Below are 27,526 nucleotides of genomic sequence, written 5' to 3'. Positions count from 1 at the left end.
GGAAGCTCATATATTTCCATTGCCTGCCCCCCTTACTAGGGGATAAAGTCTCTCTTCATTTGTTAATGACAGTGATGATGTTTCTTAATGCCACTGTTGACTGCTGTTCACTTTACATGGTTGAAATATTATTCTGATATATCGGTAGTTTATTAAATAGTTTAGTACAACATTTGATTCGGAATATTTTTTTTCTAGTTTTCCTCCTCTAAAAGTCAGGTGCGTCTTATGGTCAGGTGCATCTTATGGAACGAAAAACACAGTATATTATTTTGGGGGTGGGGTGGGGTGGAAAAATTGGGGGTGACATCCATGTTGACATTTGAAGTCAAAAGTGGGTCCTGGATCAGGAAAGGTTTGAAATCTATGAGTCTCTGTGTTTATGAGTAAAGGGCAGAGGTGACAGAATATGGACATTACAAGTGCATGAAGTGCCAGAGTCCTAGCAGATGTCACAATGAGTAGAACTTTGATTTTTTAATTTTTAAAAACTATTTATTTTTACAAAAAAAAAATAACAGTGCAACATATGGTGTATTATATATTCGGATTTGACAGAGGTGGTTACAAATAATTTGCTTATGAAACTTTGTTCATCATCATTCCAAAAAATTGTGCCATGTGTACCAGTTCACTTGATTTCTTTCTTCATTAAATAAAGCCACACCATACAAAATCATCTCCCTAGTCCAGCCATCTTAGTATTCAAATTTGTTTAGACAGTTGTCAGCTAGTGAATTATTCCAAACATAGTTAAACCATTCTTGTACCATACACACACTCTCATGTTTCCAGTGCTTTGCCTTTACCTCTCTTGAAGTTTACAGTATAAAAGGTTAACATCTCTTTAAATGGTATTGTTTGGGGTAATGTTGGCCAGGGAGTTGCAGTTGAAGTCAATTCATGAGTTCTCCAATATGAGCTAAGATTTTATACCCAGGCTCCCAAGTCCAACTCTGGGATTCATCCAAACTGTGAAGGGATAGATCCACATGGCATAGGAGGTACATGAGCAGTGGTATTGCATTCTTGCTATTAAAAAATATCTGCCACAGGCTCACGATTACAATGCAAGTTCTTTGTTGGGAAGTATTCATGCATATGACTTAGATAACTTATGTGTAGCAGAAAGTGCTCACCAATAAATTGTTAGTCTACAGGACACATTTTTGCTTTTCATCATGAATATGGATTCTCATAATAACAAAGAAAGAAAGAAACAGTGAATTTCAAGTACCTACAGTTGTGTAAACATTTTTTTAAAAAATAAAATAACCACATTTAACTATTTGGCACAGGATTCACAAATGAGTTCTGTGAAAATAGGAATAGAAAGAAAAAAACTGCCAGCTATTGAATATTCATTTCCTCCTTTGTGGATGTTAGTTGCATTTTGTTCCATTGAAATCAACCTATTGTGGGTCTTGTGGGGTGTGTGTGAGAGAGTTTTATTCTTTTGTTATAATGTGCACAACTAACTTGGACCCATTTGTTCTGTACTCTGCGTTACCAGTTACTCCCACTCCATTTCCCTTCTCCTGTCACAATCTTACTAGCTATTTGCCAAACACTTTGTCTCTTCACTTTTTTACACTTTTTTGCACACACACACATACACCCCACTGCTACTCATTTAGTATATTGCATTGCAAACATTATGCAAAATCTAGTCTTAAAATCTCAGGTTTTTTCCCTGACCTTGTTTGATATGGTGGAGATAATACTGGAAGATTCAAGTCCACATCCTTAGGTGTGTGTTTGAGTTGTACAAAGTTCCTCTTAACCTTGCCACTGTTGAAGAAGTCTTTTGACTTTTCTTTGGATTGCCTCAAGCTTCTTACCATAAGTGTTTGTTGTGGGGTCATGGGGAAAATTGGCGGTCTTGACCCGTTGACAAAAAATGGAGATGAGCCATTGGGTTGTTGCTGTGATAGTCCCATCAATGAAATCTTTTTAGTGATGGGGTCCCTCAGGGCAACTTGTCTCAGCCTTGGTAAAGGTGAGAGGTGTGGTGATTCCATAATCAAGAGAGCTGAGCTTTCCTTTTCCTGGTATTGCCATGGTAGAGATGGAAGATTCTCATCCATTGCTTTCAGAAGATCCTTGACTCTTGTGTCTGGGCAAACCATAGGACTTTGGTCTACCAGTCTGTTTTCAATTGCTGACCTTGGTGTTAGTCTACTTGCACATGACATTAAGGACCTCTGAGCCTGGTGGTTCATAGAATATGCTGGGTTATTTCCTAAAGCAGAAGGTGGCTTCTCAGATAAATATGATTTTCTCTCTTCTGAAAAACCTTTAATATCTTCTATATTTTCCTGCGGGTCCAGTTGTGTGTGATTTAATGGCTCACATGAAAAATATTTATTTGGAGATTTAGGAGGTTCAAAATGAACCAATTCTCTGTCTGCAAACTTGGAAACTAAATGGAATATAGAGTATATGAAATCAGTTTATGTAGAAATTATAGTTGCAGTAAAGAGTAGAGATATCACTATGTGTTATACTTCAAATTTGTGATTGACATTTGGTATGATGATAAGATTTTTGGATGTTGATCTTTCAAAATGATAATAAAAGGTAAAAAAAATTTGGTAAAAATAAGAAGGGGTACACTAAGTGTTGGGGGAATACTGTTTAGTTCTATATTGCCCCCCATGTCATTCAACATCTACATGAAACCATTGAGTAATGCTAGTAAATACAAACTTGCACTTTATATTTTGCAGAGAATAATACACTCTGACTTGTTTTGCAATGAAATACTCCCTCTTACAAGCATTAAGGGTGCAATGTATGTCCCTTTAAGATATTTAAAAGTGAGAGCTAAAACCTTTCATAGTTGCCACTTCCAATATTTAAAAAGACACGTGCTGAAGTGTATACATATGCACCTTCCAGACTTCATGAGAGGCCCAGTTATATCATCTGCTCATCAAGTTCAGATATAAATTTTATTTCATGACTGACCATGAGTCACAACACATCTGGGTTAATTGTAGATGAGAAATGACAATGAGTTGGATTGAGGGTTCCTGTGAGAGTATTTCCACTCATGGGACACTTCTACTGCAGGAAGAAGGAAGCTAATGTTTGCTGATTTCTCCTTCTCTTGGTATTCCAAAGGTGTTCTGGAAAGTTAGGGGACACTCTGGAACAGTTTGAAAGGTGGGCAAGGGGGCAAAAGGCTAAAAGAGGAACTATTAAAAAATCCTCTCCTTCCTCTTGCTCATACTGGCCTATCCTTTCCCTTTAAAACAGTAAGCTAAGGTGCTCTGATGTAAGTTAAGGTTAAAAACAATTAATTTTCCAAAAAAGAAAAAGAAAGAAAGAAAAAATTCTTAGAATGACATAGATAAAATATATATGCTTTACATATCTACTTTTCAAATATAATATCTATAAAGCACAAAACCAGATTGATAGAAACCCATACTATATTTTGTTTGCTTTTTGGACAAAAGAAACCACTATGCTCTTGCAAGTACCTGTATTGGTTCTCTTGTGCCTCTAAAGAAAGTACTGGAATTGTTTCATCTTTGTTTTCCTTCTTTCATTCTGACACAACAAATCAGTTTTGCTATTAGTGCACACTGATATGCTTTAGCTAGCCACTTGCTAATGGAGGGCATTACCTGCAATTCCCAGGTATTTTTGCATGGAGTGCCCCTACAACAGTAGCAGTAACAGTGCTGCCTACCATTTAACTTAGGGGTAAGAAACCTTTTTTTTATTTTGAGGGCCTCATTCCTTTCTGAGGGCCACATGCCAGTACAGTGTGGGGCCAGAGGGGAAGGTGTGTAGAGCACCAAATGCAAACTTTACCTTTTTATTGGAGGCCAGTTTCTAAACACACACTCCCCTCTCTATCTTCCATTCAAACAAGCAAGACATTACCAGAGTTCAAGGAAACATTCTAGCCAGGCAAAAACATTCAGGGTGTGCAGAAGGGTCATTGAAAGGTATGGCCTGGGGAGAATTCTGAGAGCCACATCGAAGCCTGGCAGCCCCTGGACCTGAAATTCCCCACTCCTGATGTAACTTATCTCCCTTGGTTACCTTAATTTCAATTAAAGTCCCACTCACCCCAGCCTTTGTACAGTTAACCGCATTCCAGATTATGAAGATAAGCAGCACATATTACCTTCTGGTAAAATTCCTTGGTTTTCCAGAGTGATGGCAATTTCATCTTCCTGGATAGCATATGGCATTTCTGAGTTCAGGACAGAAGGAAACACTTTATTCTCACAGCTTTTCAAGTTTTCTGTTGTAACCTGTTCTGTCTTTTGAGAAGCTGGCATATCATCTGCATCTTGGCTTAGGGTCCCAGGAAGTTTAACATCAAACTTTTCTGAGGTACTTTCCTTCTGTAGACATATCAGACACCAGTAATACTACCATACATGGAAAAGCTGAAGTGATAAGAAACTGCAACGTGGTAAGTTCAGACATCTAGGTGGGATGTAGACTTTGTTACTAGACTAGGGTAGGTTAAGAAGAGGGGTCCAATGTGAAAAGCTAGTCGTGATCAAGTTAAGTCCCTTTGGTTTCAGAGGGAACTAGGTTCAACAAACTTAGTCTGCAGCTAAACTGGCTAACTCTAAATCCGTGGAGACTGGTATTGTGACTGCAAAGACTATGGAATAGGATGTTTACATTTTTTGCAATAAATAATCTATGTACAATAAAACCAACAATATAAAAACAAGGGCTGTTATGAGAAATTCCTTTTCTCCAGCTGCACTTGGTATCTGCTGGTAGAGCCATAACCCAAATACAGGAAACCGTCTTATACTGAGCCAAACCACTAGTCCACTGAGCAGAGTATTGTCTACTGTGACTGGCAACAGCTCTCCAGGCTCTTTGGCACATGTTTTTCACACCACTTACAGCTGCAGGTACCATGGAATGAAGCTGGGATCTCTGCATGCAAAACATCCTCTACTACTTAACTACATGCCTTGTGTCAGGAGCCGGAGTCAAGGGCAGGTCAGTAACAAAACACCTGGTGTCAGTGAAGTTAACTCGTTATTCAAAGAAACCAAAGCAGTGCGGGCCTAGTGATCGCAGCAACACTTCCCAGTAGGTCTAGCCCCGATGAGACTCCTCCCCGTTCAGGTCCTACCTTAGCAATCTAAGGCAACTTCATCTTGTCTCTCTTTGCTCCGCCGTATTCATTCCTCTCTGTGTTCTGGGAGACCGGGTGGGAGGGGAACTGATCACAGCAAGAGTAGGAGACTCCCTGGATTCTTCAGCAGCCTGTCTCCTGGCCCTCCTCCTCTCCTGCCTCTGAGTCTGTTCAACTCTCTGCGACAGTTTCCTCCTGCTCACGAATCCTGCTACCTCTTCAGCTTCTGACACCTCCTCCTCCCACTCTGTTCCCTCTTCTCCCTCTGATCACTCACCATCGTCCCACCACCACGCCCCTGGCTCTGAGCCTTCGTCCCTGGAGGGTTCCCCAGCTGGGGCCTCCCACCACTCTTCTGCATCTAGCCAGCCCATGACACCTTGTTGGACACACCTTTTCATGTAGACATTCGGGTGAGGACTGACGGTTGGATTTGGCCCCAAGGGCTGAAATTTTGCAATTGGTTGAATGGTTTTTTTAAAATTGATGTTTTGATTTTATTTGCTATTTTATGTACTTTTGTGCACTACCTGCCAGATCCTTGTGGATGAAGGGCAGTGTAGAAAAACAGCCGATAACTAAATGCATAAACAAATCTTCTGAGTAAAAAAAAGCCAAAGATAGCACCGTTGATGTATAATGCTGACATGTCTTAATAGATAGTTGGACACTGAATCCAATATAGTACAGTATTAAACCTTGACAGCCACTGTTTTTACAGGAAAGGTTTTCCTTGTTAATCTATCCTATAGAAATCTTTATTCGAAACAAGTAAAATTTATAGGCTGACTGGCTCTCCCAATGCTTGAATGAATTTTGAGCCTTAGTAGAGTACATTAAAAGACTGAGTCTCTTGGAATCTGAAACACTTTGGGAATCTGAAACTCCTGTGGGTTCATCTGTCCCTATCAAATATTTTCAAAACTTGCAGAAATGCGGTTATATCCGTTATCTTCAAGGACTTTCTGTCCTTGAGCAATTTGGGTAAGTTTTTTTTAAAAAAACCCACCAACAACTGCACTGCTCAAACCGCACTGCATCAGTGGGGAATAAGAGATGACATAAGTATTTTAGCCAAAGCAATCAAAGCGTCTCTCAGGATTTTGCACACTCCTGGTTAAGAAAACAAATTTTCATCTTAGATTTTGCAAACTGTCACGTTATATACAGTACATCAGAAAACTTGCCATGGTTCGTTTTTATAGCCAGGCCTCTTAAGAGCTAATTGGTTAAGCACCTGGGCAGGAAGCTTTTTGGCAGGAACACTATTTCTGCAAGGCTTAACTATAAAGTTTTGGATGGCAAATTGTAATCATTAGGCTCTCTTTTCTACAACAAAACACATAAAATGCAAACAGGTTGCTTGGAGAAATCACAGTGTGTAAAAGGACAGGCCATGTTTTATGCTTATCCAATAATTTATGGCTCAAGCCTGATCGTGGAAAAACGGTTTCGGTTGCCTGTAGTCATTTAAAAGCCAAATTTCCAGTAGGTTTTCCCACCAAACAAAATTACTATCATGCCTAAAACTAAATCTTTTGTGACCAGCTGTTTGCAGTCAGGATTTTAGAAAGTGAGAAGTTAAACTTTAATAAATCGAACCTTTAGGGTCTTTCCAGAAAAGAGTTTTATTGGACAACCAAAGCACAGTTATGACTTAGTTGATGAGGGGGTGGGGAATCAAATCTCTTTCCTCGTGTCTACTATGGGAAATCACATTCTCTCAATACTCAAACAGCATTTTTTTTTTTTGGCAATGAGAAAATGTCACACACACCACTCAGTTAGCCTATCTATTAGAACCTGTAGTGTTCTGTGTAGTGTATTTACATCACTTTCATAGGCAACTACTAGCTAGTTCTTGTGACATCACTGGTGTTGAGCAACACTTAACCCTCAACATGTCTGCACAGGCATTTATAGTGTGTGTGCTGTTTTTTTAAATTGTTTTTAGGACAATTATTTTACTAGTTTTTAAAAACTTATGCAGAAGCTGACTGCTATATTATGTCAGTACAGTATTGTTCCTCAGCAATGCCCATATGCATTATTATTATTATTATTATTATTATTATTATTATTATTATACCGTCCTTCACCAAAAGATCTCAGGGAGCTGTACAACATTAGAAACACATTGCAAAACATCAATGATAAAACATAATAAAAGCATAGTAAAACGCATACTGAGAGACAGCCTAATAGTAAAATGGCATCTAAAGACAATGTAATGATGGCACCAGGCGAGCCTCTCTAAGGAGAGCATTCCACAATCGGGGAGCCACCACAGAAAAGGCCCATTCTCTTGTTGCCACCCTTTGAACCTCTCTGAGAGAGGGGACACAGAGAAGGGCCTCAGATGACAAGCACAAGGTCTGGGTCCATTCGTATGGGGAGAGGTGGTCCTTAAGGTATTGAGGTCCTGAGCCATGTAAGGCTTTATAGGTCAACACCAGCGCTTTGAATTGGGCCTGAAAACTAATCGGCAGCCATTGTAGTTGTGCCAGTATTGGTATTATATGCTCAAACTGTAGACCAAATGGCCCCTCTCTTTCCCCCGAACCCATTCCCCAGGGTCTCAACTCAGCAGCTTGTGCATACAGCCTTATGGAGAAGCAATCAGGAAGGAATGGATTCTGCTGGGGTTTTTTATGTGCAAATGGTTAACGGCTTGATGGCTTGATGCAATAGTACATAAAATGCAGCAAAACAAACTTTTCCATTCTCCCCCTTCACTGCCCCAAACAGTTCAATAATGTTGAGAACAGCCACTCCAAGACATGTTGCTCTCTGAGTCAAAGCTTATATAAGTCCACTGGACTGACAGTTGACTCTTACTTTGACACAGGCAGTAGGACACCATGGTCCTTAATAATTGTGGGCAGTAGGCCGCATGGAACATAAATCTCTGTCCTTCAGCAGCTCACCACTGCTCCCTGCCCCTCAGTATTTGCTGTCTGAGATGGTTGCCCCATTCTACCTAATGGCAGAGCCAGCTCTAATGCTGAAGACCAGTGAATGCTGCTGCCCTCTGCTGAACTGTATTATGCCTAAAGTGATGTGAAGTTGTACGAAAGTTCTGCCTGTGGTTTTTATCACTGATGACCATTTCATACATTCAGTCTTAGCCATCAGATTTTGCATTCGCTGAGTGAGGAACAATAGATGTGCGAACTTGCTGCTATCCTGAGAATTTATTGTAAGAGTTGTCCATATATCTTGGATAAACAAAAGTCAAGGGGAAAATAAAGTTAGCTGGATGGCTTTCTTGATGAGCCTAAAAGCCGACGTGAGAGAGAGAGTATTTATGGCAATGTAAAAGAAGTACAACTTGGAATGACAGATGAAATCCACAAGGGAACTGTTTAGAGTTAATATCAGAAGAATTTATGAAGAGAAGACCTTTTGACTTTTTGGTTAGTGCACAAATGGAGTTGAAAGCACTCATGAAGTCCTCACTAAGCACTAGTTAAAGGACCACAGGGAACAGATCTGCTGGGGTAGCGATACAGAGAAAATGAGGATAGTAGAAGATTTCAGCCTTGAACTTCCAAGGTTCTGTTTTTTTCTATATGATTCAAATGCAGGTCAAGGGATTCTTAAGTTGCTCCATATTGTCCCCATCGGAGCATTAAGATGCGCCTTGTTTAAATTCATATTGCATTTTATTTTACAACCCAAACAGGAGGCTAGTGAAAGTATCTGGCTTTCTACGTTATCCATGTCAGAAAATAAATCCCAATGACTTTTTTTAAAAAAATGTTTTCCTTTTTATATAGGATGCATAGCTGCTTGCAAAGCATTTATGAAATCCAATCTAGAGGGAAAATATGACTTCAGCATAGGACTTTACTGGAAAGTTATTTAGCTTATTTGAAGCTTTCAGTTATTTATTCAATAGCACTTTGTTGTAAATTATTTGTTTCAAGTGTTCAAATATCAATGGGTTCATTGTGTCTGCAACTCACTCCAGGCATGGCAGAATGTCAAGAGGATGAAGCAAAAGTATATCTGGCTTGTTGTCAACATTTAAAGACAACAGAATACTGGCATTTGCAATATCTCTTGCAAAAATGAAGGTGGTCATACTGATATCTGCCATGTTTCCAACAAATCTGTCTTGCATTCATCTTGCACCAAGGTGTTTTCATGGTAGTCATGTTTACACATTCACAAGAATGAAAATTAGGTATTATTATATTGGTGATCACTTTCACAGCATTTCACCCTTTTTGCCAAATCATCTTCTGCAATTGTGCTAAACTCTGCAACGGGGTTTATATCAACCAATGTGATGGCACTGTTATATCGTGAAATCCTACAGTATCAGTTGCAGAATGAACTTTGCGTGCAAAATGGTAATCTAGCCTTAAGACTACAAAACCCATGATGCCATACATCCTGGTGTGAAACAAACATGTGCTTGCTGCAACCACCTCCACGCTATAATGTGTCCATGAGCAAAATTGCATGTAGAGAAATCATAGAATTGTAGCATTGGAAGGAACCATGAGGGTCATCTAATCCTGCCCCCTGCAATTCCCCTGGCATATTTCACATGTCACTACATGATCCCCTGGTTGTGTTGGAATACAGGAGAACAGGCAAATATCAAGTGAGTCTTTGAAACAGCTTCATTACAAAACGCCTGAAAGTTCCTATGAGCAAGAATTAAAACCCTAACAAGGCCCATCTAATTTCTGAACCACTCTCCACCTGAGCATATGTAGTAACCATTAGGCAGTAAAAATAATGAAAAGTGCCTAAAATCTTTGGAGAGGCTGCACACAAACCATAAATTAAAGCATATTTCATGCACCTTTAAACCACAAGACTTTCCCCAAAGAATCATGGGAATTAACAGAGCCACAATTCTGAGTACCCTTAGCAACTTACAGTTCCCAGAAGTCTTTAGGGAAAGTTGCTCACATTACTCCTTTTGTGACAAGAGCTGCTTCTGGAACTACTCCTGTGAGCTGACTTTATGAAGACAACAAACTATGTTTTGACCATTGGTCCTTCCAGCTCAGTATTGTCTACCAATTGGCAGTGGCTTTCCAGGGCTTCAGACCAAGAGAAATTGAACCACCCTTGCCCCCAACTGAACTTTAGAGGCACCTGAACTTTCCGGGAAGGTTCCAAAATAATTAAGTATGCCAAAGCAATACACTGAAAATTTGCACAGAGCCATAACTTCATGAGTCAAACTTATCAAAACAAGCTTTCGCCCTGGATTGGACATTCTAATGTGTATTCTAAGAAATGTTGGTTTTGGTCAAATATTTCCAAACCATTTACACTTTTAAAGTTAGATTTTGGCTTCCTGTCTACACAGAGCAAGATGTTTATGACTGAGCTGCTAGCCTCTTAAGAGTGATGGTTACCAGTGAGGGAAAACATAAAGATGCCTAAAGTAATTTGGCTCTAAGTAAGTACCAAGATGTCCCCCTCCCTGTCTATTTGTTTAATAAGCCCTGAATCTCTGCATTAAAAACTCAGGGCTAAAACGAAACATGTACTATATGGCCTTGCAACCTCTCAAAGAAAACAATGAGAAATCCTTAAAATGTTTGAGGTTTCCAGTGTGATCTGCTTCACACCTTCCCTGACACTGAGATATTATTGTTTTATTCATTATTTCACTCCAACAAGCAGAGCTCAAAAGAGCTTAAAATGTCCAAAACCAGCACCAAAACATACAACTAACACCAACATAACCCAACAAAAATGATAACGTAACAGCAAGGTAAATTGCCAAGGCAAGGCAGAAGCTTGCATAACATACACAAAAACAACTTTTGTGTCAAGCAAGAAAGCTTTTCTAGCTACTAGCAAACACAAGTTCATCTGCTCCAGGTCATTTTAAGCAATTCTTTACTTTCCAAGTGGGAAAGTTACTTGCTTTAAACAAAAATGATACCAATGAACACGCATGGGCTGTGTGTACACCATACATTTAAAGAACATTGTTTTCTACGTAGAATCCTGGGAACTTTAACTCTGTGAAGGGGTAAGCTACAATCCCCAGGATTCTTTGGCAGAAATGATGTGCTTTAAATGTGTGGTGTGTATGCAATCTTGGTGCTCAGCACTTCCCAAGTACCAAAGGACAGGGCTTGCAAAGCCCCTTGTGCAGTATTTCCCAAGTGTCTGACAAACAGCTGTTTTTCGTGTGCTCAGAAAACGCTGCACAAAAGGATTTGCAAGTCTTATGCTTGGTGACTGGGAAGTGCTGTGCACTAAGTTTTCGATCACCTGACATCATTATAATGTCAGATAACTAACTGGTGGATGGTCCAACCTACCTGTCAAAGTTGGCCCTTGAGGATGGGGAATTTATTGTTTTTTTTTTTTTTACTTAAAATCATTTATAAACAATGCAATATTTTCAACATCTCTATTGATCTGGGCCACTGGGCCAAAAAGGTTTCCCACTCCTGCTCTAAGTTAAAGTAGTATTCAGTCTAAGAACCATGATTGTTCCCTAGGACAACTCAGATTTCCACCCCACACCTCTGTCATCTGACAGACATCTCCCTTAGAAACTGCAGAGAGACCATGTCTATTAACAAGCCAGAATATCCATCCTCTGCTCCTGCCAGATGTTGCCCACTCCATCAATGTAGGACCAAGCTGGGCAGGTGCAGTATCCACAATATTTCATCGCCCTCCATTAGAGATGTTTGGCTTGCAGCATCCTTAGCTCTCACCATTGCCCAAACACCAACCCTTCAACACCAGGAAAAGGAATGATAAAATGCAGCCATATCTACTCTCTGGGATCGAGGACCAACAAATGTGCATTGCAAGCATAGCTCCCCAATGGTTCTTCCACCTCTACCCCCTTCTTGGGATGCAGAAATCTAAACCAGGGAAGGAAGATCTAGTAAACCCAGGGAAGGAAGATCTAGAAATTAATAACCTGACTTACAGCTAGCTAGAAATGCATTGACTAAAAATCCACTGAGAACTGGCTTCCCCGGAGCTCAAGAAACTATGCAGGCCCCTGGTTTTCAGAACTGCAGGCAAGGTACAGGCAACATGCATTCACTAATCCAGTCATTGATTCACACCTCACCTTCATTGTCCCATGTTCTTTCTGATATCTAATTAATTTCTTCAATAGCAAGTAGTATGTTGCCATTATATAAGATGGCTTGTTGTTTATCAAGACATTGACAACATCCGAAAGATTGAGCTCCAGTGTTTCCGTCATGTAACTCAAAACAACAGGATTCAGCTCATCGGGGCGAAGTCTGAAAAACAAGATGCTTTGGTAACAGGGATGGAGGGAACCCTTGGGCTCAGTCTGGAACTGAGCTCACTCAACAAAGTTATCCCCCTCCACAACAAAAGAACCCTTGTTTTCTTCCTGATCCCAATTTCAAAATTTATCTGAACACCTCCTCCAAATCTCCCTTGAGTTCCCCAACCTGCCTATAAGCTCCTAAACCCTGCCTCACCCACCATTTCTCCAATCTTATTGCTGGAGTAGAGCAACAATGGTAATGGGTTGGATCTCAGTAGAGGTCTACGGGTAAGAAGAAGAAGAGGAGGAGGAGGAGGAAGAGGAGGAGGTGGTGGTGGTGGAGGAGGAGTTTGGATTTGATAATCCACTTTATCACTACCCAAAGGAGTCTCAAAGCGGCTAACATTCTCCTTTCCCTTCCTCCCCCACAACAAACACTCTGTGAGGTGAGTGAGGCTGAGAGACTTCAGAGAAGTGTGTCTAGCCCAAGGTCACCCAGCAGCTGCATGCGGAGGAGCAGGGACGCAAACCCGGTTCCCCAGATTACGAGACTACCGCTCTTAATCACTACACCACACTGGGTAAACGTACATATTATGTCACTTGTATAATTACTGCCACTCAGTTATATGTTCAGCAAGTAACACTACATCAATGTAAATTTTTTGGGAGAACAACTCTGTGACTCAGTGGCAGAGCATCTGCTTTGAATGCAGAAGGTCCTTAGATCAATCCCTGGCATTGCCAGGAAGGACTGGGAGTGTCTCTCTCTGAAACGCAGGTAACCCACTGTCAGTCACGTATAGAGTCCCCACCAGCAATCTGAAGTGGAACAGCTCAAGCAATGGCTGTTGGCCTCAGCCAGTGAAAGTTCTGTATATTAATTTAAAAAACACACGTTTCAATCCTAAGCTTAGGGGTGGGGCATTTCTCCTATAGAACAATGTTGTCTAAGAACTCTAATCAAAATAAAGTAGGATGGAACCAATTTATTCAAATTCTGCCAGTCTTTAAAAGTTTTAAGAGGAACCAGGAAGTGCCTTCAACAGACTTGGATTGCACTTTATATGTGCCCCATTAAAATGACCCAGTTCTAGTTTTGTTTTGTTTTAAAGGAAGGACGAGAATTAATTGCATTGGCCTTAAGCCTAGGAAATGCTATTCATAAGGCGAAAATGAACAAAGAAGACAAAATTCAAAAAGAATTACCTATTTTTATATGTACACGGATTCAGTGGTTTCCTGATATTACCGTCATTCAGCCATTTGTCTTTCATTGCCTCTTTAATAGCAGGTCTCTTAGCTGGATCAGGTTCAAGTAAAGAGTGCATGAAATGAACAGCTCCTGGGCAGAAATTCCAACAAAACAATGTTAGCTATATCAATAGCCTGCATTACAGTTTGTCTTTCTCTGGCTTTAGACATCATACTTGCTAAGTTCACATCAGCAGAGATCCCTCAGAGGATTAAATTTTGTTAACTATTTGATAAACAGGTGTTTAATGTCCCAAGTTCAATTCCCAGCATCTCCATGTATGACTGGGAAAGAGACTCCCTACCTAAAAACCTGGAGAGTCACTGCTAGAAAAGTGTGGTTCAAGGGTTCCCAAAGTGTGGTCTGTGGACCACCAATGGCCCATGAGCATCATTCAGACTCATGAATTCATGCATTACACAAGAAGCTTTATACTTCCATTTGTACTTTATATATACTTAAGTTCCTTTTAGAACCCATTGTAGGTGGCCTAATTTTTAATGCTTAAAATAGTAAGCTTTGCAGTTCTAAACACTGACACCACAGTATAACCAGAATGAATCATGGGGTGCTTTTGCAACCCACCTAATTTACCTAAGCTGTTGTAGGGACTCCAAAGCTTAAATCAAGAGCTCTGCAGCCTGTTTAACTAAATGAGAACACCAGGACAACATTTGTTGAAATATCAGACCTTCTTTCAGGCACATAAGGAAACAGAAGGGAGAACAATAAAATTCCACAGTTGACAGGCAGTATGGAGCCTCTAGATTGACTATGTTTGGCACACACATTATGAACATGACCTTCATCTGGTCAAAAGAGCAGTGAATTCTGCCAGTGCCTTCAGGCCTGGATTTTAGATCTTCCTTAAGTCTACCTTCAGCAAATTACTTCGAGAACCCTGGGGTAGGGAAGCACATTCCACTCCCAGCCTAAATTTGGGTAGAGCTGTCCAAGTTTGGCCTTGTCTGGACCTGACAACACTTCCAATAACAGTGGTACTCAATTTGACCTGGGCTGCTTGGTAATTCAATAGATATAGGAGGAGCAGAAGCATTAAGCTGCCTTGGCAGGTCACTGCCCTGTTTTCAAGTCATGATGGGTGACCTCACTACATGTTGGGTTAGCCAGATTGAGATGCATGCAGAATTGCTGTGAACATTGTAGTAGTAGGAGCCAACTGCTACTTCGCAGGTAAGATTCACCTTCTGCTGTGTGGGCAGGACGGTCCCTCCCCTTACCAGACCAATCCCCAATACCAGGCGGGATTGGGCGATTGGCTGAGGTAGGTGGAGATCTCCAGGTATCCAGCCTGGGGAGGATGAAGCCAGCCCGAACTACCAGGAGTCGCCCTGGGATCCGGGGGCTGCGCGCAACCACATAAAAGGTGCCCCCATATGATGTGGGAGCTGTCATTATTTGTACCGCACCCATCTGACTAGGTTGCGCCAGCCACTCTGGGTGGCTTCCAGCATTTACAGAAACATAATAAAGCAACAAACATTTTTTTAAAAAAACTTTGGTTTTGTAACAAAAACCAACCCAAATCTTTTTTGAATGGAAGATGTGCATAAATGGCTTTCCTGTTTTCCAGCACAACTTGTCTCTCACTGCAGATGGTGTTTCTGAGTTGTCCCATCCACCTAGTCATAATGATTTCATAATCACTGTCATTAATACATTGCCAAAGAGGAGGAGAAACTGCATCAGCATTTTCTTTCACACAAAACTTTATTAGCATAAAATTTAAATAAGCTTATATATTTAAAATTATGGGAAAGCCATGAAGCAGTGGCAGGTTGTTCAAAATGGTACAGGAAGGTGGTGTTTTAGCTGTGGCTCATTTTGCAAGACGCCATGAGTAGCACCCAAAGTGGTGCTCGTGACACTAGTGATGCTAGCCTAGCCTCCATCCTCAGAGAAACACGCACAATAGTTCTCTTTGCTGGACCAAGCATCACTGTCATTTGACAGCTGTCATTGGTGGACTGAGCATTTGCAAATACTGTTTAATGACAATGAATGCCTGCTGGCTGTGGCAGGGTCACCTGGGAGGATTAACAATGTCAGGGCAGTGTGCCCAGGAAATGCCCTGGGAAGATCCAAAGATGCTTGCAAAGAAAAAGGCACCCATTTCAAAAAAAATCACAAACAAGTGCTTCATAGATGTTGTTACTCCTTAACAAGATTGATGACAGATGAAATCACAACTTATTTGTGTCACATTTTCAATGAACATTAAGCATTACGAGGACAATCCAGCCAAAGTTAAGTTCAGAGAGTTCAACGGGAGTGTTAAGCATGTACCTACATCTTTTCCAAGGAAGACAAGCCGGTCCGGTCCTACCATTAGTCAGAGTTTAGTAGGTGGCTCAGGCAGATTATTTTGCGTGTCCTGAAAAGGCAACAAATGTCTGCAATTTATTATACTATGGTTGTAATTTGACCACCAGGGAAAGGTATTTGTGCTTTTGAGTTTTTCTGCTCAGGTGCCAAAATAACTTAGTGGGCCTTGGGTAGTATGTTCCTTAATCTGTGGCTAGGGCGTGAGGGTGTGTGGCATTCACAGCTCTGCCTCTGGCAACAAAATGTCTTCGGCTGACCCTGAAGTCAAAGGAACTCAAAAGTGCTTACTTTGGCTGGATCAAACTCCATGTGTATAATACAAAGCCAGGTATGGTTTACCAGTGGAAATGTCGGGTGGAAGGGGATTCATTTCACCGTTCACCATCTTGAGGTGCAACTGCTTGATATTAAATGGTTCCACAGTGAAGGGCAATGTGCCGGTTAGCATGGCAAACATGCTAACTCCTCTGCCAGGGAGAAAGATAGTAACAGTCACATCAGTGGAGCAAGAAGAGTTTCATAAAATGCATGTGTGATGCTTGGGAATACAGTGGTACCTCGGGTTACATACGCTTCAGGTTACAGACTCCGCTAACCCAGAAATATTACCTAGGGTTAAGAATTTTGCTTCAGGGTGAGAACAGAAATCGTGCTCCGGTGGCACAGTGAGAGGCCCCATTAGCTAAAGTGGTGCTTCAGGTTAAGAACAGTTTCAGGTTAAGAACGGACCTCCGGAACGAATTAAGTACTTAACCCGAGGTACCACTGTACAGTGATAGATTGATGTGTGTTAGCATTATATACTTTGTCAACCAAGTTGCTACTATCAGCCAAACTTGATGGTTTCTGCTCACACCCATACACGATAGAATAAGCAAGCAATCTACAAGAATCTACTCTAGGCCCTTTCCACACAATTGTTCTTTTTTCAGCAAAATAGGTGCACCTCCACCCCATTACATACTACATGACTATTTAGAAGCAAGCTGTGCATTTAGTGACTCTTAGAATGGAATCTGCCAGTTGTTAATTGTAGAATATGTTTCCTCCCATTCCCCAGCAGTCTTACCTCATCCCACAGTGTACAGGAGCCTCTGGCCATCCAAAGAGCCCCTCAAGGGGGTGCGGTTAAAAAAAAAAAAGTTCCCTAATTTCCTCACATTAACTTAACTTAGGTTCCAAGCCTAAAAGAAACTGCAGCATCAGATTTAAGACGCTTTGGAGGACTGTAATGTGATTAGCTTTCATCCACCATCAGCTGCATTTACAGAACACCTGTTTTATTCCAGTTTTCATGCCCCCAGTTTCAGAGGGATGGAAGAGCTGTAGCATGTGACAGTCAATAAATCCCCATGCTTCATGTCTTGTCTGTTTCCAGTCACAAGTCAACCTCACAACTTATTGTTGCTCCCTATTAACATCTTGTATACTAACGCCTCTCTCGCCCTCAAATTTTCCATGCTTTAGGAATTCCACATTCTGGTAGGGTGTTGAAAAGAGGCCTTGGTAGTCCTAAAAGCACTCACTTTCATATATCACCAACACCAAGTAATTTAACATATACAATGATTGCAGTGTAAAAATCTAATGCTATGTGAGTCTAGAGATGAAAGTACTCTTGTTTTTACTCTCATTGTAAAAATCAAGAAATCCACTTGCCGTTCCTGAGGTGCATTTAACTTCATTTAGTATACTGATGTCTAAAGCTCCAACTAAATTTTTCTGTTTCTCTCTCACACACATTTAAAATTAAAATTATCATCTTCGAGCATAGCTGTCAAGTGTCCCTTATTTGAAGGGACAGTCCCTTATTCCACGCCATGTCCCGCTGCTGTCCCTTATTGATGGATGTCCCTTAAATGTCCCTTATTGATGGATGTCCCTTAAATGTCCCTTAAATGATGTCCCTTAAATTTCAAACGAAGCGGCTCCTCTCCCTCCCTCCCTGCCAGCCAGGGAGGAGGGAGGCTCCAACTGTGTTGCTTGGCTGTGTTGCTCACCCAATAAGAAGTCTAAGAACGACTGGGGGGTGGAGCTTGCATGTCTTGTGTGTGGCTAATTAATGCAAGCTGAGGGGGTTTTTGAATGCTGGACGCCATTTTGTTGCACGTGCTGCTGCAAATTTTGCAGTGCAAAGCCAGGCCAGGGAGCCATCTTAAGTTGAGGCTGCATAGGCCTTGTGGTGCATGTGATTCAGATTCTATTCAGTTGAACCTCTGGTTACAAAGTTGGTTGGACAGTGTTCTCGAAGCTACCAGCATGAGTTTGACCAGACTGCAGGAGGACAGGAAGACTGGAGTGCCTGGAACAGATGAGGCTGCAGGTCCCTTATTTTGGCTGCTGGTCCCTTATTTTCAAGGCTGCTGGTCCCTTATTTTCAAATCTGTAAGTTGACAGCTATGTCTTCAAGGCCCCCATTCTCCTGAACATTGCTGGGATATAATTGATAAATGTAATTCTTGGAGACTGGATGTGACTAGATATTACCAGCAATGTAAAAAGAAATATCTGAAGAAGTGTGCATGCACACGAAAGCTTATACCCAGAACAAACATAGTTGGTCTCTAAGGTGCTACTGGACATTTTTTAATTTTTTTAATTTATTTCGACTGTGTCAGACCAACACAGCTACCTACCTGAAAGTAAAAAAGAAATAGTTTGACTTATAAATATCTGAGTTTGTTTGTTTATTTATTTATTTAAGATATCTATACCCCACCCTTCATTATAAAATTCCAGGGCACTGTACAGAATAATTTTTCTTACAGGTCCAGATAAAGTACATGTTCGAGTATATGATGTGCATGTAAATTTCTTGAATACTTTCTTTGTGGGGGAAGAAGCGGCTGCCAGGGGAATTGTTCAAAATCACAAGCCCATCATCTGCTTGCAGCAGCACCACATGACTAGAACTCTACTAAAGTGCTGTAGGAGCAATAAAATATTCACAGTCTACTTACATGGACCAGACATCGACTTTGGGTCCATATTTTTTATGAGCCAGGAGTTCTGGGGCTGCATAGGCTGGACTCCCACATTGAGTGTTTAGCAGTTCTTGAGAAAGGCCCTCAAACTTCATGATGTTGCTCAGTCCAAAATCTGAAGAAACAAACACATAGAAAATTATACATTTTCACACACAAACATACATCTTGGGGATATCATTAGAGTTTAGATTGACCAGTTAACCAAAGCGAGCAACATTCTAATCAAAATGAGATTGGTGCAGCCTGTTTTCATATTATATCACTCCCCACTTTCTCCTGGATGTCACTAGAGATGGACCATGGAACAAAGTCCAGGGCGCAGCAGCCCAGTGTCCACTATATGAGGGTGGCAGGTAATGAGGACAGTGGCAAGTGTGCACCTTTCCAAGTGATGACTCTTCAAAAGTCAACGTGGGCAGCATCTTACCATTCAAAACATGTGAGGAGAAAAAGAGGGGAACAATTGTTTATAAAAAACATGAAAGCGTAGGGCTAAGCAGTGTGGTCTGCCCAGTAACAACACTTGGTCACTGGTTTCATTTTTGTGAAACATGAAGTCTAACCCAACTCCTCTGGAGTTTCTATAGACTGAGGTGGACTTTTGCTTAAAGACTTTTGTTAATATAAAATGTGTTATTTTGGGTATGAGCCTAGTCTGCTCAATTAATTTAAACAAGCAGAAAGAGAGTGTGGCAGAATCCTCCCTGGGTACCAGGAGAAATGAGTAATGTATGAACAGGGGGTGGGGAAGGGAAGGCCGCACCAGGGTCTTTGGCTGTTGATCATGGTGTGCAGTGATGAGGCCATTACCTTGCGCCAGGGCCTGATCTAAGCCCAGCCTGCAGTCCAGAAAACTTTTAGATGTTCAGAAACATATTGAGCAAATTAATCTGTTTATTATGGATTCTTTCTGGGGTGTACTGTTGTGATGGTGGGGGAGATGTCCTTACACTCCTAGGTCCTTCTGTCCAGAGGGCATACATTTATCTCATGAGTATCCTCTGCAGTAGGAGTGGTGATTTTTTTTTCATCCGCAAGCCTGCATACCCTTGTGGGAAGCTTTCCAGGGGCCACACGACAGTGGTGGCATTGGGTGGGGCCAGAGGCAAAAGTGGAAGTGTTTAGAGGCCCCCCAAAAAGAGTGGGTGAAACAAGACCTGTGACTCAAATCTTTGCGTAGTAAGCTATATTCCAGCCATGCAAAAGTCAGAGGTTTCTATGACAGCCACCCATATCTCTCCACCCAGGCAAGGAAGAAGCACAGTTCAAAAACACATTCCAGCCAGGCAAGTACATGTGTGAAAGATGTGGTCTGGGGAGAGAAGGGGGTAGCCAGGGGAGTGGGCATGGCTGGGAAGAGTTCTGAGGTCCTAGCAGAGAGGCCTGTGGGGCCACTCCGAGCCCCCAGCTTTAGGTTCCCCAGTCTGGCAACCCACAGACACCATAGCTGTTTATTTGGCCACTAGTTGTTATATATAAGTGCAAGGCAACAAAAAAACAATCTCTGCATAAGAGAGTTGTATGTCTGCCATACAGTACACCTACCAACGATTCTGATGTTGTTGTTTTCATCCAGAAGAAAATTTTCAATCTTCAGATCTCTAAACAAAGCAGGAGAGAAAGTAAATGTGTTGTGTTGAAATACATGATTGGATCCAGAGTTTCTGTGAGTAAAATTCCATTCATTGGGCATGGTGGGGAGGTGATTTTAGTCAGTTCAGCATGCAATTCCCTTGGACACTCCAGACGTATGGCAACACATGTTGGCAGTGTCGTTTTTGGCGAAAAAGCTCAACAATTTTGGGATTTTCACTTTTTGAAATATGGCAACCCTAGGTTGGCACTGGGGGATGTGGAGAGGATGAGAATTGGTGGAAATCCAGAGCAAATCTGGATCTAGCGCATAATATTTTGCTCTGCAAATAATGTTAAACTAACCTTTCTGAGTGTAATAACTTAATTGCACTAGAGCTCCCCAGAGACTTGTTGCCTTATAACAATATTTTCCAGCATAGTATGCAGTTAATGCTGGACCTTGGCACTGAAGTCCAGAAACCTGAAGCCTCTCCCCCACCCACCCACCCACCCACCAAGAAAAAATTACCACAGAGTGACATATTATGGGGCAGTGGGAAGCAGGCCTGGGATCAGCACCTGGGCTATCACAGGTATGCCAGGCCTTAACAGGGACTGATGATGGCTTTCTCTATGAGGCCAGAATAATAATAATAATAATAATAATTTATTATTTATACCCCGCCCATCTGGCTGGGCCTCCCCAGCCACTCTGGGCGGCTTCCATAAAAACCAAAAATACAATAAAATGTCACACGTTAAAAACTTCCCTGAACAGGGCTGCCTTAAGATGTCTCCTGAATGTCAAATAGTTGTTTATCGCTTTGACATCTGCTGGAAGGGTGTTCCACAGGGCGGGCGCCACTACCGAGAAGGCCCTCTGCCTGGTTCCCTGTAGCTTTGCTTCTCACAATGAGGGAAGCGCCAGAAGGCCCTCGGCGCTGGACCTCAGCGTCCGGGCAGACTGATGGGGGTGGAGACGCTCCTTCAGGTATACTGGACCGAGGCCGTTTAGGGCTACAATTAGACTACAAAGCTCATGTTCCAGGGGGAAGAGAAAGTGGGAGTTTCAGGAAGGTGAGTTGGAGGAGGGAGAAACCTCCTCAAACAACAAATTGCTGGTGACTTGAACAAACTAATCCCTTCTATCTCTCAACTCCAGTTTAGCACCTGAGGCAAAAAGTTTCTGCTAGTGGTAGCAGAAGTAGCAGCAGCAGCAATAATAATGATAATAGCAACAACAACCAGAAATTTGCTTCCCTTTCACGGCAGCCAAAATCAGTTGCCTGAGGTAACTACCTCACACTGCCTAACAGAGGCGCTGACCCTGTGCTCCACATATAATGACCCACTTGTCAAAATGATGGACATTTTTGCTCATTCTCCTAATAAATCCCAGTTTGCACTCAAAACCATACTTGTTTACTTTAACACTGTGTGTGTGTACACTGAGCTAGCCTGAGACATTTCATTACCTGAAGCAGGAAATCCAAATGTTGTGGGGTGTTTTTTTTCTCTCTCTCTCCAACAGTAAGGATGTAATAACAAATTAAATGACAAGGTGCCATGCTTTCATCTGTCCCTTGAGATAATTCACTTCACCCTAATGGTTTCACTGCCTTAAGGCTGCGTGGATGCTCTCTGTGAGTATATAATTTGATATTTCTGAAATACAGTGGTGCCTCGGTTTAAGAACAGCCCTGTTTATGAACTATTTGGTATACAAACTCTGCAAAACTGGAAATAGCGTTCTGGTTAGCGAACTTTACCTCGGTCTACGAACGGAAGCCAAACAGTGGAAGGGCACCGGCGGCAGGAGGCCTCATTAGGGAAAGCGCACCTAAGTTTAAGGACGGTTTCAGCTTAAGAACGGACTTCCGGAACAGATTAAGTTCATAAACTGAGGTACCACTGTATATACCAGGGTGCCCAAACCTTTTTCAAAGAGAGCCAGATTTGATGAAGTGAACATGTGTGAGTTGTTGGGCTTTTTTAAGGATTGAAGTTGCTGAGGTGTTGTTTTTTTTAGGATTTTACCCCGAAACGGACTTTGGACATGCCTGGTATATACATATGGCATAATTGATCAAAGTTAAGCATTTAATAATCCCACTAATTTGAAAGGAAGACTTCATCAGATACTTTCATGAAACGAGTGGGGCTGAGTTTTATCATGCCCCCTGAAATATAAATCTGAGGGAAGGAAATTTGCTGTACCTGTGGACAATCCCATGATGATGCAAATGTTCTACTGCAGACATTATCTGCCTGGTATATTTCTTGACTTCCCTTTCTTCCAGTTTCTTTTTCTCGCAGATTCTGTCCATGAGATCTCCCCCTAGGCACAGTTCCATCACCATGTAATAGGAGTTTTCCGTCTCCAATGTTTCATAGAGCTGAACAATATTGGGATGTTTAATCATCTGATGTATCCTAGGTTCCCGTTTCATATTTTTTAAAACATAGGAGTCTTGCTTGGCTTTTTTCTTGTCTATGACTTTTATGGCTACCTAAATAACAAAAATGCTGTCAATACATTTTTTATAATACAGACAACCCACTTTTCTTTAGCAGCACAGTGTCAAAGACAAAAACGTATTTTATATATATATTATTTAGCATTGATGGGATCAAGATGCAGTTTTTCTGCTAGTGGTTTGCATGCAATAAGTCATAATATTCAATGTCGGTAGCTTTGTAAGTTTTTGATTTCAGTTAATATATGCTAAAATTAGATAATGATATAATGATGATCTAATAATTTGTTCCAGCAAAAGTGTTCCTTGTACAACACACAGTGGAATGTCTGCACGTACAGACATACGCTGCCTCCCAAATTCTACACTTCTGCTAGATAACTTGAATGTTGAATTTCTCAAGGAAGATAAGCAGTGTATCCATCAACACATTTACAAAATTTAGGTGAACCGCCACTTCAGATACTCAGAATCAAATAGGAATCAAACAAGTTTCATTGGTATCACAAATAGGAAAACAGTGATTCATAAAAGTTAGGAAAAACATCTAATTATACACACAACATACCTAACACAGTAATATTAACATATTAGATCTGGTGCAATATTCCAGAGCATGATAGCAGGTAAATATATTACTATTATGGGCATTGCTGCTTCAGCTAAATAAAGCACCAGGTTGCAGATGAAGAAACAAAGCCCTAAAGTTCTTCAGCATACATCACCATGAAATTAGTGGCAAACATTCCTCACTCTGTTCTTGCCACTCTCCATTTACCTTCTCCCCAGTGGGGATGTGAAAGCCCTCCATCACTTTGGCAAAGGAGCCCTTGTTGATCATTTTGCCCACTAGGTAATTCCCAACTTGCTTGGTATGGGGGAAATTCTTCCTAGACTCTTGGGACATCTTGCTGAAACAAACAGGTATATCCCTATGGCTTGTCCCCCACTCTGGTAATATCCTTTCCTGGTTTGCATGATCCATTCCTCTGTCATCTGGAGCAGCTTTGATTGCCGCAGGCATCCCTGGGGGAGTGAGACTGGCTGGTTGCACCCCAGTTCCCGAAGACTGCTGCTTTCCAGAGGCAACACAGAATGGTTAACAGATTCTGTGCCTGTAGGTCTCGAGGTACAATGGCCAAGTCGTTGGCCGCGCCGTGTGTGATCATCCTCCCTTGGAGGCTAGTTTTTCATCACTGATCTCTATCTGCCGGCATGCAGGCCTGCTCAAGCAGAACCAAGCTGGAGATTATTAACCTAACCTGATACACGATGTCAATTAATGCCCCAGAACTGACAGCTCCGATGTCACATAATCTCATGGAACAAACCCTTCCCATTTACAGAGGCCAACATTAGCACCAAGGGCTCTGTTCACCAGCCCTGAACACCAATCAGCTAAATTAGAGTGTCGCTCACTTTACCTGTATTTCCAGAGATAAACAGCGCGTCCACTCCTCGTGTAAAGGCATCAGGGTATCTTAAGTGAACGCAGAGTTTAGTTAAACAAAAGGTGGTGCTAGCATGTGTTCAGAACGGCTTGACCCCAATGTGCTGCTGGTCCTCTGCCCTCATCCACCTCAAGAATCCTCTGGGGAACTGCGCTCTCACCTCACACTGGCTGAGAGATTCATGCTGTTCTCCCGGATGCCCATGAACTCACTAACTGATTCATACCTCTTAGTAATCGCTGGGAACTAACTACACATGATGTTAACTGCATGGCTTGCAATCACATTTCCACCCCTTTATTCCAGTGGGTTGGACGTCCCATTTTCGCGTGCTTTGTTCACAATGAACATCACATTGATCACCCCCCACAAAGGGGGTTGGGGGTGGAATGACAAAGAGATCGCAAACAAGACAATTAAACCCTCAGGCCCTATCTGTGCTCTACATTGATTGATTGATTGATTGAATAAAGTAATAGAATTGTAGAGTTGGAAGGGACCACAAGGGTCATCTAGGCCAACCCCTGCAATACAGGAATTGTTTGCCCAATGCGGGACTTGAACCCACAACCCTGAGATTAAGAGTCTCATGCGCTACCGACTGAGCTATCCCAGAGGAGATATTTAAATCAGGGTCATTCTACTTTAAACAAACACAGCTCCCCGGGAACTGGGTGGAGGATAGAGGGGTGTGTGCAAGTGTAGGAACGTAGCCTCCGGTGCTTCTTCCCCTTTTGCCTATGGCTCCACACACCAATGACATGTGCTCCCCTCCAGAAGGTTGAATTGAAGAGAATGTGGCCTTTCCCACCATGGACCTATTCTTGGTGTTTCCATGCTCCTTGGTTTGAGAAACACTCAGAAGATCCACACCATACATTCAAAGCACATTCATGTACAAGAAATCCTGGGAACTGTCACTTGTAAAGAGTACATGAATGCAGTGTAGTTTGTAGAGGCTCTGTGGGGGCCGAGACACTGCAGTGCCAGGATTTTTTGAGGGAAGTCATGTGCATTAAATGTATGCTGCGGATCAGTCCATTCTTCAAGCAAAACAATCACACACAAATGAAAGGACCATGAGGGAGTGGTGGCTTCTTCTACACATTCTTCCACCCCTTCTAGCACCACCTAATCCATTTGCTACTCTTCTGAAAACCAAAGTAAAAAAGACGATGGATGCAAATAGTACCAGTTAATAAAGACAAAAAACCAAACACAGCATGAAATAGAACCCCCCATATTTTTTGACACATTTCAAAAGAAATCCAGGGAATGGGGTGGAAGCTTCCTTAAATACAGAACAAACGTTAAAACATGATACACAGCTAAACTAACTATTGCTATGTTTGGGGAAGAGCCCAACCTGACACCTGGGAGGGGGGAACCTGACATTGCACACACTGCTAAATATTTTTAAAGCCTTTTTTTTGTTTGGAACATGAGAGGCTTCAAAAGGAACAAATAAAAATGAACAAATATGCCAAAAGCAGCAAAACTCAGCATCGGGGAGTATATTACAGGATGAATACAGACCAGTTAATGAGGAAATGCTACAGAAGAATCATGCAGCTCAAAATCAAATGCAACAATGATCACATTATTCTTAGAGAGGGGCCTGACCCGATTTAAACAGGTACAACAGAGTCTTGGAGGTTGTAGCCCTGCAAAGGGAGCTAAGGAACCATAACAGGGATCCGAAACCAGGGAGAAGAGTCGGTGGAAGAAGATTGGAAGAAATTTAAAGACTATTTACAGAAATATTGTAAAATTAATGAATGTTAGAATGATGTTGGATAGAAATTAAGGGGTTTTCAGCTGTAATACTATAAAGGAATATGAAAAATGGATTATTAATAGGTAAAAATTTAATGTTACAATAGCTTAAGATTAAAGACTAGGATAAACAAAGAGGGTAAGGACTTGCTGAACCAACAAACTGAACTGGAATACAAAAAAGGGAGGCGTGAGGAGGTCCGGGAAATAAGCTAATGAAAAATAAGTAATGGAAAGAATGAGTTGTTTTTAACTATTTTTATTTTGTATTTTTTTACTTTTTTATTTTTATTTTGTAATACTTTGAAAATTTTAATAAATATCTTATAAAAAAAAGGAACCATAACAGGGAATCCTCAGAGCCCTCGTGAAACTTTGACTTTAGTCTAGACTTTGCTCCCAGTGGCTGACTCTCCCACCTGCACCTCCTTTTGCTCTTCAAAAACCTGCTCCACAGGGCAGGGGGGAATCCTCTGGGATATTGAGGTGGGCATCAGAGGGGGAGGGATCATAAAAATTGCCACCTCCCTCCACCCTTCTGCTAGAGGAATCGCTTCACTGGAACCCATGCTTTCCATAGATGGAAGAAAGGAGCTCTTTCATTGGTGGAAAGCTAAGTTTGGATCCAACTGTGGATGGGTGAACCAGTCTGTTTTGGTTTCTCTCAGCTTTTCATTTTTGAAATCTATAGCTCAGCCACACACTCAGGTGTGTCCACACATCTCCCTGTGTCCACACGTGGTTTAAAAAGCACAACTTTAGGTAATATGGTGCAACTTTGCATCCAGTCAGTAGCATTCTATATTGCTCATAGCAAGTGTGCATGAAAGAATGTATTGAGTTCTCACTGTCATGTACGAAGGAAATCTATTTTGAGGTTGAGCTGGTGTTTGCTTTTTATCTCCCATCCCCGTACTAGCTTGTAGTTCTATGGACAATCCTGACTTCCCAGCTCTTGAAGTTTCCCTTCCTCTCTGGATCAATAAATTCAGCAACACATCAGTCCTAGATAGCAAATGTGCATCTGCAAAAGATGGCAAATTCCTGTGGGTTTCTACCCTGGCACAAAGAAGTGTTTGATCTGTATGCGATGTCATGGCTGATGAGTGATACATTATCCTCATCTGAGATTGTTAGTTCAATAGCAGATGGCCCAGTCCTTAATTTTAACATCAGACCGAACTGTTTTTGATTCACTGAGAGGCTGGCTTTCCAATGTATTATAAAGTGCCCTTATCTTTTAATTTTTCTTCTTCCAGCTACTTGTTTTGGGATAGCTCTT

General features: G+C 41.6%; 1 protein-coding gene across 1 annotated transcript; it reads right to left on the bottom strand.

Annotated features, from left to right (window-relative positions):
* Window positions 1-533: 533 nt before the first annotated feature.
* LOC308583742 (hormonally up-regulated neu tumor-associated kinase-like) lies at window positions 534-24,133 on the bottom strand. The gene is made up of 9 exons (XM_081187957.1): window positions 23,796-24,133; window positions 22,758-23,050; window positions 20,511-20,566; window positions 18,939-19,077; window positions 16,318-16,445; window positions 13,587-13,722; window positions 12,207-12,384; window positions 4,145-4,367; window positions 534-2,422 (listed from the first exon to the last, which is right to left on the bottom strand). Exons 1-9 carry the CDS (start codon window positions 24,039-24,041, stop codon window positions 1,656-1,658), a joined length of 2,166 nt encoding a protein of 721 aa, XP_081044083.1. The 5' UTR covers window positions 24,042-24,133; the 3' UTR covers window positions 534-1,655.
* Between the last annotated feature and the right edge of the window lie 3,393 nt (window positions 24,134-27,526).

The sequence above is a fragment of the Podarcis bocagei genome (genome assembly GCF_964188305.1).
Source record: "Podarcis bocagei genome assembly, chromosome: 3".
Lineage (NCBI taxonomy): Eukaryota > Metazoa > Chordata > Lepidosauria > Squamata > Lacertidae > Podarcis > Podarcis bocagei.
This window is presented reverse-complemented; position numbering and strand designations above follow the sequence as displayed.

Coding starts and splice junctions, on each gene's coding strand:
- LOC308583742 (XM_081187957.1), bottom strand. CDS start 24,041: ATGCCTGCGGCAATCAAAGCTGCTCCAGATGACAGAGGAATGGATCAT. Junction 16,446..18,938: donor AAAGTCGATGTCTGGTCCAT/GTAAGTAGACTG, acceptor TCTCCCTGGCAG/AGGAGTTAGCATGTTTGCCA. Junction 13,723..16,317: donor TCCACCCGACATTTCCACTG/GTAAACCATACC, acceptor ATTTCTGCCCAG/GAGCTGTTCATTTCATGCAC.